This window comes from Puma concolor, chromosome D1, assembly GCF_028749965.1.
Source record: "Puma concolor isolate L17-30 chromosome D1, mPumCon1.1.hap2, whole genome shotgun sequence".
In the NCBI taxonomy this organism is placed as follows: domain Eukaryota; kingdom Metazoa; phylum Chordata; class Mammalia; order Carnivora; family Felidae; genus Puma; species Puma concolor.
In genome coordinates this window covers 116,067,299-116,081,219 of record NC_141676.1, presented here as the reverse complement: position 1 = coordinate 116,081,219, position 13,921 = coordinate 116,067,299, and the positions used below count along the sequence as shown (strand labels likewise).

Genomic DNA, 13,921 nt, shown 5'->3' with positions numbered 1-13,921 from the left:
TCAGTGGTAAAACGGACTTGTTCTTCTATAACCAAAGTCCAAATAAGCAACCTTGGTAGCTTCCGTGGGCAGGGAAGTTGAGGTAGGACAGTGAAACAAAAACAACCTGCCAGTTTAAGCAACCTCCAAAACGACTCAAAAAAAGCCCTGATAAAACCACCAATACTGGGGACCATAAAGATCCCAAATTTGCACAGTAAAGAAACAATGAACAATGCCACATTCAAAAAGAATGAAATCTTGCCATTTGCAACTACGTAGATGGAACCAGGTGTTACACTAAGCAAAATTAGTTAGAGAAAGACAAATGTCGTATGATTTCACTCATGAGGACTTTAAGACACAGAACAGATGAACATAAGGGAGGGGATGCAAAAATAATATAAAAACAGGGAGGGGGACAAAACAGAAGAGACTCTTATTCTCTTCATTCTCTTCATTTGTCTTCATTCTCAAAATCTTGCTGACTCATTGCTCACAGTGGCCACGCCCTCTGGGACAGTTGACCCCATTTAGGGTTTAAGTCACAGTATTACTTGGGGACCAAACAATAAGCCAATGGAATAAGATTTCTGTTCCTCACATGCTTATTGAGCGCCGTGTTCACATCTGAAATAGAAATGGAGTGTGAGGCGGTTTACCCTGCAGAGAAGTTCATGATCTCAAAGGAGAGATCAGTTATAACCTGGTGGTGTAGAGACACTTGTTCTCTTGTTTGTAGCTGGTGGTTCTTCTTGCTGCCAATCCACGTCAGCCTCTTGTAGCAGGAGATGTTCTGGAGAGGGTGTATTATTTTAAAATAAAATTCATAGGTGATAGTCAAATTCATATGGAATTAACTATATACATAATTTAAAAAATCAGCATCTATATAATACGGAGGAGAAATAAAGTAACTTAGGATAAAATAATATATGTGTTAACATATAAATGCTTGGGCATGAGTGTATCAGGAGTCTCGTGCTTGTGTCTGTACCTATAGGCACCATGAACATGACAGTTCTGAATAAGGACCAAGTGTGATGAGTTAGTAACTACAAGTACCAAGGGGGCATTACTCTCAATAATGTGATCATCCAAAAAGGATATATCATTAACAGTGTTCCAAACAAAAGTAGGTGTGGTTGATTGCCTTCCAGACAATTTCGGCATATAATTAAAATTGTGCAAAATGTGCTCTTGAAGTATAAAGTGGAGCTTTCTAGTAGGTGCGGATTTACCTCATGGATGTCTCGTCAGACGCTACAGTTGTTGGAGACGGCGGGCGTTGCGGGAAACCTGGCGTCCGGCACCCCCTCCCTAAATCAAACGTTTGCAGGAATGCGATAGCCAAGAATGCCACCCGCCACCACCCCCGCCGCCCCCAGTAAAATGCTGGCGCAGAGTCAGACGGGAGGTAGAAAGACTGCAGTGGATCTAGCTTTGGTCCCCGTCACTGGCAGGCACGATGGGACAGTGGGACTCAGTGCAGAGTGGCCAGCCAGCCAGCGGGAGGTGGGCGGGACTCACGGAGTTCGCCGTGCCCTTTTGCAGGACGGGGGGAAAACTTCGAGTTTTCCCTGCAGGTTGTTGAATTTTGCTTTCCTGAAGTCTGGCATCTGAACCGTGTAGTTCTTCACGGACACGGAAGAGTTAACCCTGCAGGCGTGAGCCCCTCAGCGGAGGTGATGGTGATGGGGTTGGGGTCTCACCCTTGACTGTGCAGGCTGCTCTCCAGGCAGCTTGGGAAGCTTTGGATTTACTGCAGCAGCAGCTCTGTCCCCCGCTCCCCCCCACCCCCCACCAGAGCTGGCCTGAGGCCACCCTTTGTGGGGGTGCGGCTTCTGACCGGGACCCCCGCATCAGCATCTGTGTCTTCTGCTGAAGTTGCTGCATGGAGCCTCACTAGCTTACTTTTCCAGTACTTTTATTCGTGAGCAGCATCAAGTTCATCCCAAGCGTTGGGAATAGATGTAAGGAACTCCTCAGTGTTTTTGTTACTGTAAAACCCGTTTCCCATGATGTTGGCTCAGTTATCCCTTACAGGATTAGGTGTTCGGTGTTTGATAACAGCATACGAGCACGAATTGGAAGAGCATTTTAGAATTTGTTGGGGTGGGCTTTGCTGGTTACTTAAGAAATGTTGCCTTCTCCCCCTTTTGTCTTGGAATTTAGATTAACAGAGTTGAGCCTCTTACAGCCTATGTGAAAAAATGATTGTATGAAGAGATTTTCAACAATGAACATTCTGAGACGTTTGGTTACAGGACTGAGATTTCTCCTTTATCCCCAAATTCCGTTGTTGCTCTTGTCCCAGGAGTCTGTCTACACCTGGGTCGTTACAGTTCTGGTTCCTTCCTATTCATAGCTGGGGGTGTGTGCAAATTGGTCCAGAAACATTTCTGTCATTTCTGTTTCCTTCCCTGAAAGTTGTCCTGTCTCCCTGCTGTGTCTCTTTGTCGCCATCAGGTGAAAACCAGACTTTTTCCCAGGTGCTTAAACGTTCTTGACTTGGCCCATCCATTATAAAGTTTTTCCTATTTTATTTTATTATTATTATTTTTAGAAAAGCATCTTTTGTTTTTCTTTTCAATTTATTTTAAACAGAGAGAGTGTGAGTAGGGGAGGGACAGAGAGAGAAAGAGAGAGAACTCAAGCACTATTACTGCAGAGCCTGACCTGGGGTCCAAAGTCCCGACTCGATGACCTCGATCTGAAATCAAGAGTCAGATGGACGCTTGACCAACTGAGCCACCCCGGTTCCCCGAGTTTTTCCTATTTTAAATAGTGGGCTAGCACAGGAACAAAGCCAAGAAAGATATTTGATGCCTTTGTGTTCGAGAGGCCACATTACTACTGCTTTTATATAACTGAATTTAATCCTTGCAGCCCTAGGCAGTAAGTAAATAAATCATTCCCATTTTAGTGAAGATGAAACATTTTGATAAAATGACATGCCTTTGTGGACCTGGTGGGCTCAGTCAGTTAAGCTTCTGACTTCGGCCCAGGTCATGATCTTGCAGTTCATGAGTTCAAGCCCCACTTCGGGCTCTTCACTGAGAGCACGGAGCCTGCTTGGGATTTTTTTTTTTCTCTCTCTCTCTCAAAATAAATGAATAAACTTAAAAAAAAAAAAAAGTGACCTGCCTGTACAACCCAGATTATCATTGTTGGACCTGGGATTTCAATCCATGTCTGTTTTAACTTTTCTTGCTGTTCCACAGAGAGGTTTCTAGAAGGAGGGATTTGGGTCTCTGAAAGGGTAGATGGAAGTTAGGTGTTTTATAGTCCAGTTGAGGAAAAGATGGCCTGAAGTAGTCTGGAGAAATGTAGCAGATGTTTCTTTTCTTTTTTTTTTTTTTTTTTTTAATGTTTTATTTTTTCTTGAGAGAGAGCATGAGCGAGGGAGGGGCAGAGAGAGAGGGGGACACAGAATCGGAAGCAGGCTCCCGGCTCTGAGCTGTCAGCACAGAGCCTGACTCGGTGCTCCAACTCTCAAGTGGTGAGGTCATGACCTGAGCCGAAGTCGACACTCAACCGACTGAGCCACCCAGGCCCTGCCCCCAGATGTTTCAAAAGAGTAAGAGATTCCTGTTAGGCTAGATGGCTGCTGATTATATGGTGCTGACAGCACCTGGTTTGCATGAGGGGTTTTTAAAGAAATATGTGTCGTCTAAGCCATTGTGTGTGGCTCACTGCTCATCATGGAACGCGTTTGTGTCGTTGAGGTAAACAGTAGGAAGAGTTACTTTTGGTAGATCCTGAGGACGATTTATCCGGAGTCTTTGACGCCAGTGTTTTTACTGGCGCTCGGACACTGTCATGTAACAAGAAGACCGTGCCTAGAGACGGAAGCACCGTGTGTGTTAGCATGTATCTCAGGTTATACCAGTGCCAGAAAGCTTGTTTTAAAGTAAGAAACACAGCAGGGAAAACAAAACCAGCATAAATTTTTAGAGTACAAACCACCAATTTAAAGGAATAGAAACACATAGTACCCCAAAACCAATTTATGTCTTTACCAATTAACTGATCATTAACATTCTTTAATGATGATCGTACATTCTCTGTAATAAAGGTCACCTTCTCTTCTGATGGCAGAACTCATTTGCTAGTCCTGAATTTTTAGTCTTCATAGTTGATGAATTGGAAAAGAAAGCATTTAAGGGTTTTTTTTTGTTTTTAAGTTTTTATTTATTTATTTCGAAAGAGAGAGCCAGCAGGGTAGGAGCAGAGAGAGAGAGGGAATCTTAAATGGGCTCTGCGCTGTCAACACAGAGCTGGATGCGAGGCTCAAACTCATGAACCATGAGATTGTGATCTGAGCCAATACCAAGAGTTGGTCACTTAACGGAACCAAAGGCGGGCCGTGAAAAGAAAGCATTTAAAAGGATTCTGAGAGGCACCTGGGTGGCTCAGTCGGTTAAACGTCCGACTTTGGCTCAGGTCATGATCTCAGGGTGGGTTCGAGCCCCACACCAGGCTGTGTGCTGAGAGCCTGGAGCCTGCTTCAGATTCTGTGTCTCCCTCTCTCTCTCTCTCTCTGTGCCCCCCCCCCCACACTCAGTCTCTCTAAAAAAATTTTTTTAATTAAATATTAAAAAACAAATAAAAGGATTCTGAGTCTCTCTCTCTCCCTCTTTTTAAGTTTTATTTATTTTGAGGCAGAGTGCTAGTGGGGGAGGGACAGAAGGAGAGAGAGAGACTCCCAGGCAGTCTCTGCACTGGCAGGTCGGAGCCCGCTGTGGGGCTCAATCCCATGACTGGGACATTGTAACCTGAGCCAAAACCAAGAGTTGGATGCTCAGTCACCTGAGCCACCCAGGCGCCCGAGTCTCTCTTTTAATTACATTCCTTGAAGAAATTCTCTTGTGCTAGAGTGGCAGTTTAGCCTTTTAGAAAACCCTTTTCTGCTTAGAGACCAGTAAGATGAGGTGGAAAGAGCACTGAGCCAGAAGGTAGAAGACGTTTTAATCCTGGCTCTGCTGCTTGCCAGCAGTGTGACCGAGGGCCAGCTCTGCTGTCCTCTTTGTTAAGGAAGGACTGTTCTTGAGCAGTGGACGAGGGCAGATGTGGGGGGTTCCGTTCTCAGCTAGGGAAGTCCTGATTGGGCCCGCTGCCTGCTTCTCAGCACCAGCCCCTCCCGTGCGGTCCCTGTCTCTGCAGTCCCTGTCTCTGCTGTCTCTTCTGTCTCCGCGGTCCCTGTCACTGTGGTCACTGTCTCCACGGAAGAGCTACAGCGTCCTGGGAGAAGTCAGCAGAGGTTGGCAACTTTCCTCTGCACAGTAAATCCTAGGGCTTCTGTGGGGAGCCAGCATGGTATCTGACATGTGGGAAAGTGTCGGTGGGTCTCGTCTCGTGTCGTCTCGTCTCGTCTCGTCTCTTCTCTCCTCTTCTCTTCTTTCACATTTTACTCATTTTAAGTAATCTCTATGCCCGGCGTGGAGCTCAAACTCACAACCCCGAGATTTTGCTGCTCTGACTGAGGCAGCTGGGCACTCCTGTGGGACATTTGACATTCAGAACCTATATGGAGGGTTTCTCCCCCCCTCTTCCCGTAGTATCCAAGGGGTCTGGGAGAGGTCATGTTTGTGTGTCACTGATCCCATCCTCCGAAATCCTGGCAACTGCTCTCATCTACCACAGTCCTGTTGTATGTGAGCGGGAGAGATTCAGAAGAATGTGATCCTGGGTTTCTGTGCTGGGTGTCGTTGCAGATATTTCTGTCTACTCGCGCTTAATTCTGCGAGGACTGGAGGACGGAGGTGGTGATGGCGAGGTTGTCTTAAGGCATCTAAACAGCACCCCAGATGCTCTCACGTCATAAGAGGAAGCGTCGGTAGTACAGAGACTGGAGATTTCATACCAGTTCTGGGTACATCCCAGCTCATCTGCCCTTGGACAATCTCTTAATCTTAATAAACTGTAGGTTGTTGTCTTTATTGTTTTGTTGTTGTTATTGTTAGTGTTTTTTCCAACCTTTCCGAGAGAGTCCAAACACACTGGCATGCTGTCATCCTCCTTGCTGAACAGCGGTCCTGGGGGAATGAGGGCTTGGGCCCTCCCGTCGTAGCTTCCTGTTCTTAAGGTTTCCCCAGTACTTTGGAGGTGTGGCAATGATAGTGTTATTCTTTTTAAGGTCAGAGTCCCTGCATCTTCAAGGCCCAGGTTTGAGCTTCTTAAGATGTACTCCGGACGGGAGAGTGTAAATACAAAGCTCCTTACAGATTTTTTTTTTTTTTTAAGTTTATTTTATTTTGAGATTGAGTGAGTGCAAGCAGGAGTGGGGCAGAGAGGGAGAGAGAGAGAATCCCAAGCCCCGACGTGGGGCTCGATCTCACGAGCTGCAAGATCATGAACTGAGCAGAAACCAAGAGTCAGATGCTTAACCAACTGAGCCACCCAGGCGCCCTGAGCTCCATAAATATTTGTAAATACCATAGCTGTGATGAACTTGTGGGACTACGCAGAACGTCCGTTTTCTAGTGGTTTATTTACTTCAGTATTTCTGCCCCTTTTTTGGTTGTGTATACATTTTGCTAAGTCATCTGGTACGTGAGACCAGACTGTGTCATGTAAAGTGAGACCGACAAGCCACTGTCTATGCGGGAGAGACCATTGTCAGGCGTGGACCTCCGTCAAGTACAGCCACTTACATTTCATCAGTCCCAAAGTTGACAAGTTCATTGTCTGCCGGCTTTTGCTGCTCCAGAATGAGATCATAGGGTTTATCTTGGTCATATAAATCCAGTTGCTTTTCTGTTCCAAAATAATAGCAAAGGTTTATTTACAGATTTTTAAGGTGCTATAAGATTTCACACTTCTTGTTTCCTGTAATAAGTTCAGCATCCAGACTTTGTAGAAACACGATGAACTGAACCTTTGTTTCAACGTTTATTTATTTTTGGGACAGAGAGAGACAGAGCATGAACGGGGGAGGGGCAGAGAGAGAGGGAGACACAGAATGTGAAACAGGCTCCAGGCTCCGAGCCATCAGCCCAGAGCCCGACGCGGGGCTCGAACTCACGGACCGCGAGATCGTGACCTGGCTGAAGTCGGACGCTTAACCGACTGCGCCACCCAGGCGCCCCTCTTTCTGTCCACGTTTAAATGTGTCTGTTTTCCTCTTAAACACCAGACCTCTTCCGCATCTGGTCGTGGCTCCTCTGGCCTCCCTGGGCACAGCTCGCTCGGCCGCCTCACCCCCGTTTACCGTGCCCTCCTCCTGCCGCCCCGGGCCCTCCTTGCTGCTCGTTCTGCTGGATCTCTCCTCCCGAGTGGTTTCTTTTCTGGAGGAGGTGGGTGGGTGACCTTGAGAGAAAGTTTGATGTTCTTGGGGCAGAAAAGAAAAAAAGCTTTCTTTTCATTAATTCACTGACAAATATCTGTCACGCTTCTAATCACCGAAGATAATTGTAGTTGATAAAACGGATAAAAGTCCCTATTTCCCTGGAGCTTTTTGTTCGTTGGAGGGGACAGGCAAACAAAATAAGTAACATATGTCAGATTATCAGGAAAAAAATAGAACAAAGAAGAGGGAGCAGACTGGATTTGGACAGGACACGTTTTAGGTGGCGTGGACAGGGAGGGCCTCAGAGAACACGGCTCTGGCCCAGGGACCGGCGGAGGTGAGGGGGGGTGCCGCGTGCGTGTCCGGGGGGATAGGAGGCTTGCAAACTGTTTGCTTGGAGTTTTCAAGAATACTTCTGTGTGGTATGAAATGTTTTGGTAAAGATTCTTATTCTTATGATAAAAAGGAAGGCTGGATATTTTGGGGTATACTGTTTCAAATTGACTTATTAGGATAAAACAGTATTTTTCATGATTTAATCTTACAGACTAAGCGAAAGCAAATTCTAAGGTAAATTTTATTTTATATTTTCTTTGGCATCTAAATGATTACATGCTTTTATGGTCGGGCAGTTTAGATAATGACATCTTTATTTCTTAAGGAGATTTAGATGGTCTTTTTTTTTTTAATTTATTTATTTTGAGAGAGAGTGGAGGATGAGCAGAGAGAGAGGGAGAGAGTGAATAGCAAGCAGGCTCTGCACTGTCAGCACAGAGCCCGACGGGGCGGGGAAGGAAGGGGCTCAATCCCATGAACCATGAGATCATGACCTGAGCAGAAACCAAGAGTCAGATGCTTAACTGACTGAGCCACCCAGGCGCCCCGAAGATGTAGATACTTTTTAAGCAAATGGGACATTAGCTGAGGTAACATAGTACAGCTTGATAGGGCTCTGAATTAACTGACTGGGGTTTAAGAGCTTTTTCAGGAAGAGAAATTTTAGCATTTGTGTGCTTACATAATGTTTCAGCAAAATAATTGATCTCTTGACAGCAGTAAAAGTATACATTCTCTGTATTATATTCAAAACCATAATTTATTTCAAGGAGAAAGATGCATTGAGAGCATATTTACACATTGGTGCCCACATTCCAGAATGTTCATGTGGTGGTTATGGTTGGTCATCAGAACAGGGTCTTCTCAGCTCTCACACAGAGGCCAATTTAGTTATAAGTCGGTTAAGATGGTTTGTGTCATTGATTAGTTTTGAGAGAAACCCAACTGCTGAGTATTCAGAAACGTGGAGCAGTCCGCATCCTGAGCCTGCTTCCAGTGCACCCCACTCTTCTCCTTGGTCCTCGCAAGTGGAGGGCCTTTAGGAAGCCTGGAGACCAGGAGTATGCAGTGACACATACGTTGAAATTTAACGGCCCGTAGTAATCACTTGGCCATTTCCTTTCCTGCTTTCTTAACATTAAACAGGCGGTGAGAAACATTTCTCTCCATTTTGTTCTTGTGGATGTTAAGCTTGTTTCCAGTATGACTACATGCATTACCGTGTGTGAGATCTGGAAGTGTGAGGAGCACTGCACATCTAGACATTTTACACTTTGATTTGTTGCGTGGCTCCTAGGGAGGCTTGAAGAGGAGGAGGAGTAAGCTTTTACTGGGTTTGCTAAGGACTTGGTCTTCTGGAATGGGGTGCTTCCCTGGCGAGACAGAGAGCAGGCTGTGCCTGTGTTGTCTGCACCTGAGCAAGTGCTAGTGCTGCTGCTGAACAGCCTACAACTGCTGGAGAAAGGAGTGCTGGGTGGGAGGTTGGGGTTTGAGAAACCGTGTGCTCCACCAGAGAGACAAATACTCCCTGTGTTGATGGTTGGCCTGCAGTGGCCTCCACTTGACAGGTGCCACTGTCACTCTGAACTGTGCAGACTCCGTGTGCTTCATCCCCTCCTCCCATTGCCGGTAGGTAATACCTAAGGTTCAGTCTAGCCAGAGTGTAATGATCCTTTTTTCCTGTCTTGTCAGTAAGATTTTGGTTTTGTCTTTTTTAATGTTTATTCATTTTTAAGAGAGAGAGAGAGGGGGAGGGAGACATAGCTTGAACAGGGGAGAGGCAGAGAGAGAGAGGGAGACACAGGATCCGAAGCAGGCTCTCCAGGCTCTGAGCTGTTAGCACAGAGCCTGACGTAGGACTCGAACTCACGAGCCGTGAGATCATGACCTGAGCCGAAGTTGGATGCTTCACCGACTGAACCACCCGGGCACCCCGGCAAGATCACGTTATTGAGGAGATCTGTTCTAGCTCCATTTCAGGGAAGTTAACGACCGCGTATCATTTCCTTACCGTTGACACGGCAGCTCATCTTGAGACGATTGAAGAAGAGACGACTCAGATATGAAATTTAAACAGCTGCACAAAAAATGATTGAGGGGGTACCTTTTAAAAATAGCCCTTATTTTTGGCCACCTCCCATTCAAAAACAATGTTTGTAAATGATTGTTTGATGGTAGGAAAACCTAGCATTAGTGAAGCAGAGTTCTGTAATTTTGCCATCCAGAAATAAACACTAAAACTTGTTGATGTCTGTCCTTCTCATGTTTTCAGCACATTTAAAGTTAGCCTCACACTGTGCATACTGTTTTACAACCTCCTTTAAAAAGCAGTACTACAAACATTTTCGTTATTAAATGTTCTTCTAAAATATTTTCAATACCTGTAGTAGTCTACTGTACGATAAAATATTTAGTTAGCCAGTCCCTTTGATGAGATGTTAGCTGGCTTTCAAATTTTTGCTTTTATAAATTTTACAGAGAGAACTTTGCATACATGTTTGAATACTTCTCTGGGTATTCCTTAAACATAATTTCTTAGGTAGTTTTATATTCATAGTGATTCTGGTTACTGTTTCACTGAAACAGACTTTGCTGGAAGAAGAAAACTTGAACCATCCTACGTCGGATACTGTGCTAGACACGTTGGAGTCTTCTAGTTCGCAGAATCTTCGACCCTTTGCACCCTCAGTGTTACAGATTAAAAATATCCACGTGCATATGTAATAAGATATTTTGCAGTAAGTTAACAGTATGCAGAAAACGTTTAAATGTTTTCTTTAGCAACAAAGGCCTTTGATGGTCACGAGACACTGAAAACTTAATAGATCTAGGTTTTACTTCTGTTTTGGCTTTGGAATATATATTTATAATATATAAGTTTTATTTAATATATATTTCGATATATTTAATATTTAAATATTTAATATATATTTTAATATAATATTTAATTTAAATATTTAATATATATTTTAATATATAATATATATTTTAATATACATTAAAATATATATATTTTCCCCTCTTTGTATTTTTACCTGAAGGTCTAAAAAAGTATATGTTAACTGGCATTCTTAGCTCCCAGAGGAAAAAGTGGGTGGTTCTCTTGTGAATTTTGGGTTCTGGTCATGTGACTACATCATAGGTGATTAATTTACAAATCGCCTTTTATGTGTAAATTAGAAGCAGCCAGTAATAGTCTCCTAGGTGAAAATGGTGTTCCCTTCCCTTAAATTCCAGGCATGGTTTTTCACATCTTGTTCCTGTAGGATCTGGGTGGTGAAAGTGCAGTGGGCACAGGCCGAGGAAGGTTCTCACAGAGGACGGGCGGGCAGGTGACCGTGTGAGAGGCCTTCCGTGGGTGCACATAGATCTCCTCTGCTTTGGGAGGTGGGGTTGTTGCTTTGAGGACCTGGTGTTCGTTGTCTAACGCGGTGGTTTGTTTCATCCCAGTCACATCGATCAGACAACAACATGGCAGGACCCCAGGAAGGCCATGCTCTCCCAGATGAGCGTCACGGCACCCACCAGCCCACCGGTGCAGCAGAACATGATGAACTCGGCCTCAGGTGAGTGAGACCCTGTCGTTAGAGCACATGGAGGAAAGGCTTGTGCACCACAAGGACCTTCCATGGAAAATAGTCATTATCCTTGTAAGAAAACTGGAGCATGGGCGACCGTTAATTTCTACCCGTTTTTTGTTTTTGTTTTTGTTTTTTTAACCCGTTCATTTATTTTTGAGAAGGGGGATAGGGGCAGAGAGAGAGGGAGACACAGAATCCGCAGCAGGCTCCAGTCTCTGAGCTGTCAGCACAGCACCCAATGTGGGGCTCGAAATCACAGACCGCGAGATCATGACCTGAGCTGAAGTCAGACGCTCAACTGACTGAGCCACCCAGGCGCCCCGTTTCTACCTGGTTTTTTGTGGGAGACTTCGTCCTTTATTTCAAAATCGCATGTTTTACCCAAGCCTTGTTCAGTTACTAATATATAGAAGGGCTGCAACGAGAAGGCACCGTTCTTACAGTTTCAGTTCTGAAGTCAGTGTCTCCCGATTCTTAGTTTGGTTAATTTTGACACACTTGTGTTTGAGTCGACTTTGACCCACTGCTTTTTTCTGTCTGAGGTCTTAAAGTTGGAGGTTTCTTTTTTCTCTTAGTGGTTTGCGTGGGAAGCCAAGCTGTGGTGTTCTTAACTACCTTTTAACGAGCATATTTGTTCTACCTTGAAAGTAACCGGAAGGTCGCAGTGTAGAAACCACTAGTATGTGTTACTGAACGCAATCTGCCCTTTTCACTGATGATAGACCTGAGGATGGCTCTTTTCTCTTCGTTGGCAGTGTGTTGAAACATGCTGGTTTTCTCATCTACATAATGGGGATTCTGTTGCCCATTACTACAGAGGGGGAGATATTAAAGGAAATAATACAAATAAAGCTTTTATTTACAGTTCTAGTGCAGAATAGGTACTGAGTGAAGGTTTAGTGACTTCCTGGTCAGTCAGGTACCTCTGCTGTGTGGGCCCCAGGCCATAGCTACCCCCTTGGGCTTCTTTGTGCAGATGGGGAAGGGGTGCCCCGGAAAGACACGGCTCCGTGTTTGCATCTGGGATTGGAGCCTTCGGGTTGGGTTTCTGCCTCGGCCCCAGTTCGGAGCACAGAAGGCAGCAGCCGTAATGGGCCACCTTCAGGGCCGTGACGGTGTGTCTGTCACGGCCCATTCCTCTTGCTCACCCGGCAGACTGACCAGCCCATGTGGGTGGCTGCAGTGTAGACTGTCTTCGGCAGCAGGCTTTGGAAAGGACTTCTGGCCTGTGGGGACAACAGGCCAGCCAACCGGCTCCAGGCCCAGGAGAGCCCAGGACTGGAATCGTCCTTCTGCCCCGGAAGGCGGGGCTGGCGTGTGGGGTCTCTGGTCTGTCCTTGCCCTTGCTGGGCCAGACACTTGAATTCTGAAGAGTTACGTGCTGAAAACAAACATGAAGAAAGATTCATGACGAAGCTTTTCTTGTCATAAACTTTGTTTATATAAACTGTTGAAAAATTCATTCCCTTAATCTTCCATTTAGCTTGTTTTAATGTGAATACATTTACTTATTCTGCAGAAACTTATGTGTGATATTTAAGTCTTAAGGCAAAATATTATGTATGTATTTGACTAATATTTTTACTTGACATCTAGTTCTCTTTTATCAAATTTCCAAATAAAAGTTGTGAAAGCTGCCTTGTATTTATAGTCCAAAGAAGATGACTCACATTATTCATTTTGTCATGTTCCACCTAAAACCATGCCCTGGAAGCCAGTAATAAGTAGGTTATTAATTTAAAGTTTATTTTGGAAGATTTAGGCATTTTGCATGTAACAAGTTTGATTGTGATTCTTTAGAACATGGGTTTAATTTTTTCCTATTACATTTTCTAATGATAACGGCCTGAGCAAGTAGGGAGAATTTGTATTCAAATTTGTGTTTAAATTCAAAAGTATATATCAAATTGGTTATAGTGGGTTTTAGAATATTTGCATGTATTTTTTTAGCTCCGTGTTTTGGTTGTAAAGTATGTTTTATATACTGCACATAAACCAGTAGGCACGCTTGCCCGTAGCTTTGTTTGGTGAACAGAGTGACTCTGACAGGGACTGTTGGAGCCAAGTGGCGTCCAGCCAAGTGGCGTGCTGGGTTAGGAGTGGGGGGAACAGAGTTGACCTGAGATGGGACAGGCCCCCGAGAGAGATGTGGGCATGTGTCAGGGGTGGTCGGAGAGAATGGTAGGAAGACATGTGAAGGGTTCTGGGGTCCTTTTGTACCATCTCCCTTAATTCTCACAGTGGCCACTTAAGTTAGGTGCTTTCACTAGACTCCCTTCCCGTATGAGGAAACTTACATAATTGTCCCCACATCACACAGTTGATACGCGGTAGAAGCCAGGATTCAGGGTTTGCCGGTGGAGGCCCAGAGCCCATCCTCTTAATCTACATGTGAGCCAGGCTTAGAGTCAGTGTCCGAGGAAAGCCTCCACGCAGCCGGAGGCGGTCTGTCAGTGCGCCCGGCGCTCGGGACGGTTCTTCTCCAGAAGGTGGTGGGTGTGGGGGGCTCGCCGAACAAGGCTCCGCACCGCACGCCGCCGAGTACATAGTGCACCTTAAGAAGAGAGAACATTTATGGAGGGCATGCAAGGTCATTGTCTTCAGTGGGCTGGTGGCGCAGAACGGTGCTTTAAGAAAGGAAGAGACAGGGTAAAACCAAAAAGCGTTTTGTTTTGCTTTGTTTTAACTCAAAGACAAAAACATCCTAAAAAAGAAAAGGAGTCACACAGAGTTT

General features: G+C 45.1%; 1 protein-coding gene across 8 annotated transcripts in view; it reads left to right on the top strand.

Moving 5' to 3' along the window:
• YAP1 (Yes1 associated transcriptional regulator) overlaps window positions 1-13,921 on the top strand; it is a 111,989-nt gene that overhangs the window by 44,908 nt on the left and 53,160 nt on the right. For all 8 annotated transcript variants that reach the window (XM_086679275.1, XM_086679279.1, XM_086679276.1 and 5 more), the window contains exon 3: window positions 11,057-11,172. In XM_086679275.1, coding sequence (XP_086535401.1) covers window positions 11,057-11,172 — 116 coding nt within the window. The remainder of the gene's footprint in view (window positions 1-11,056; window positions 11,173-13,921) is intronic.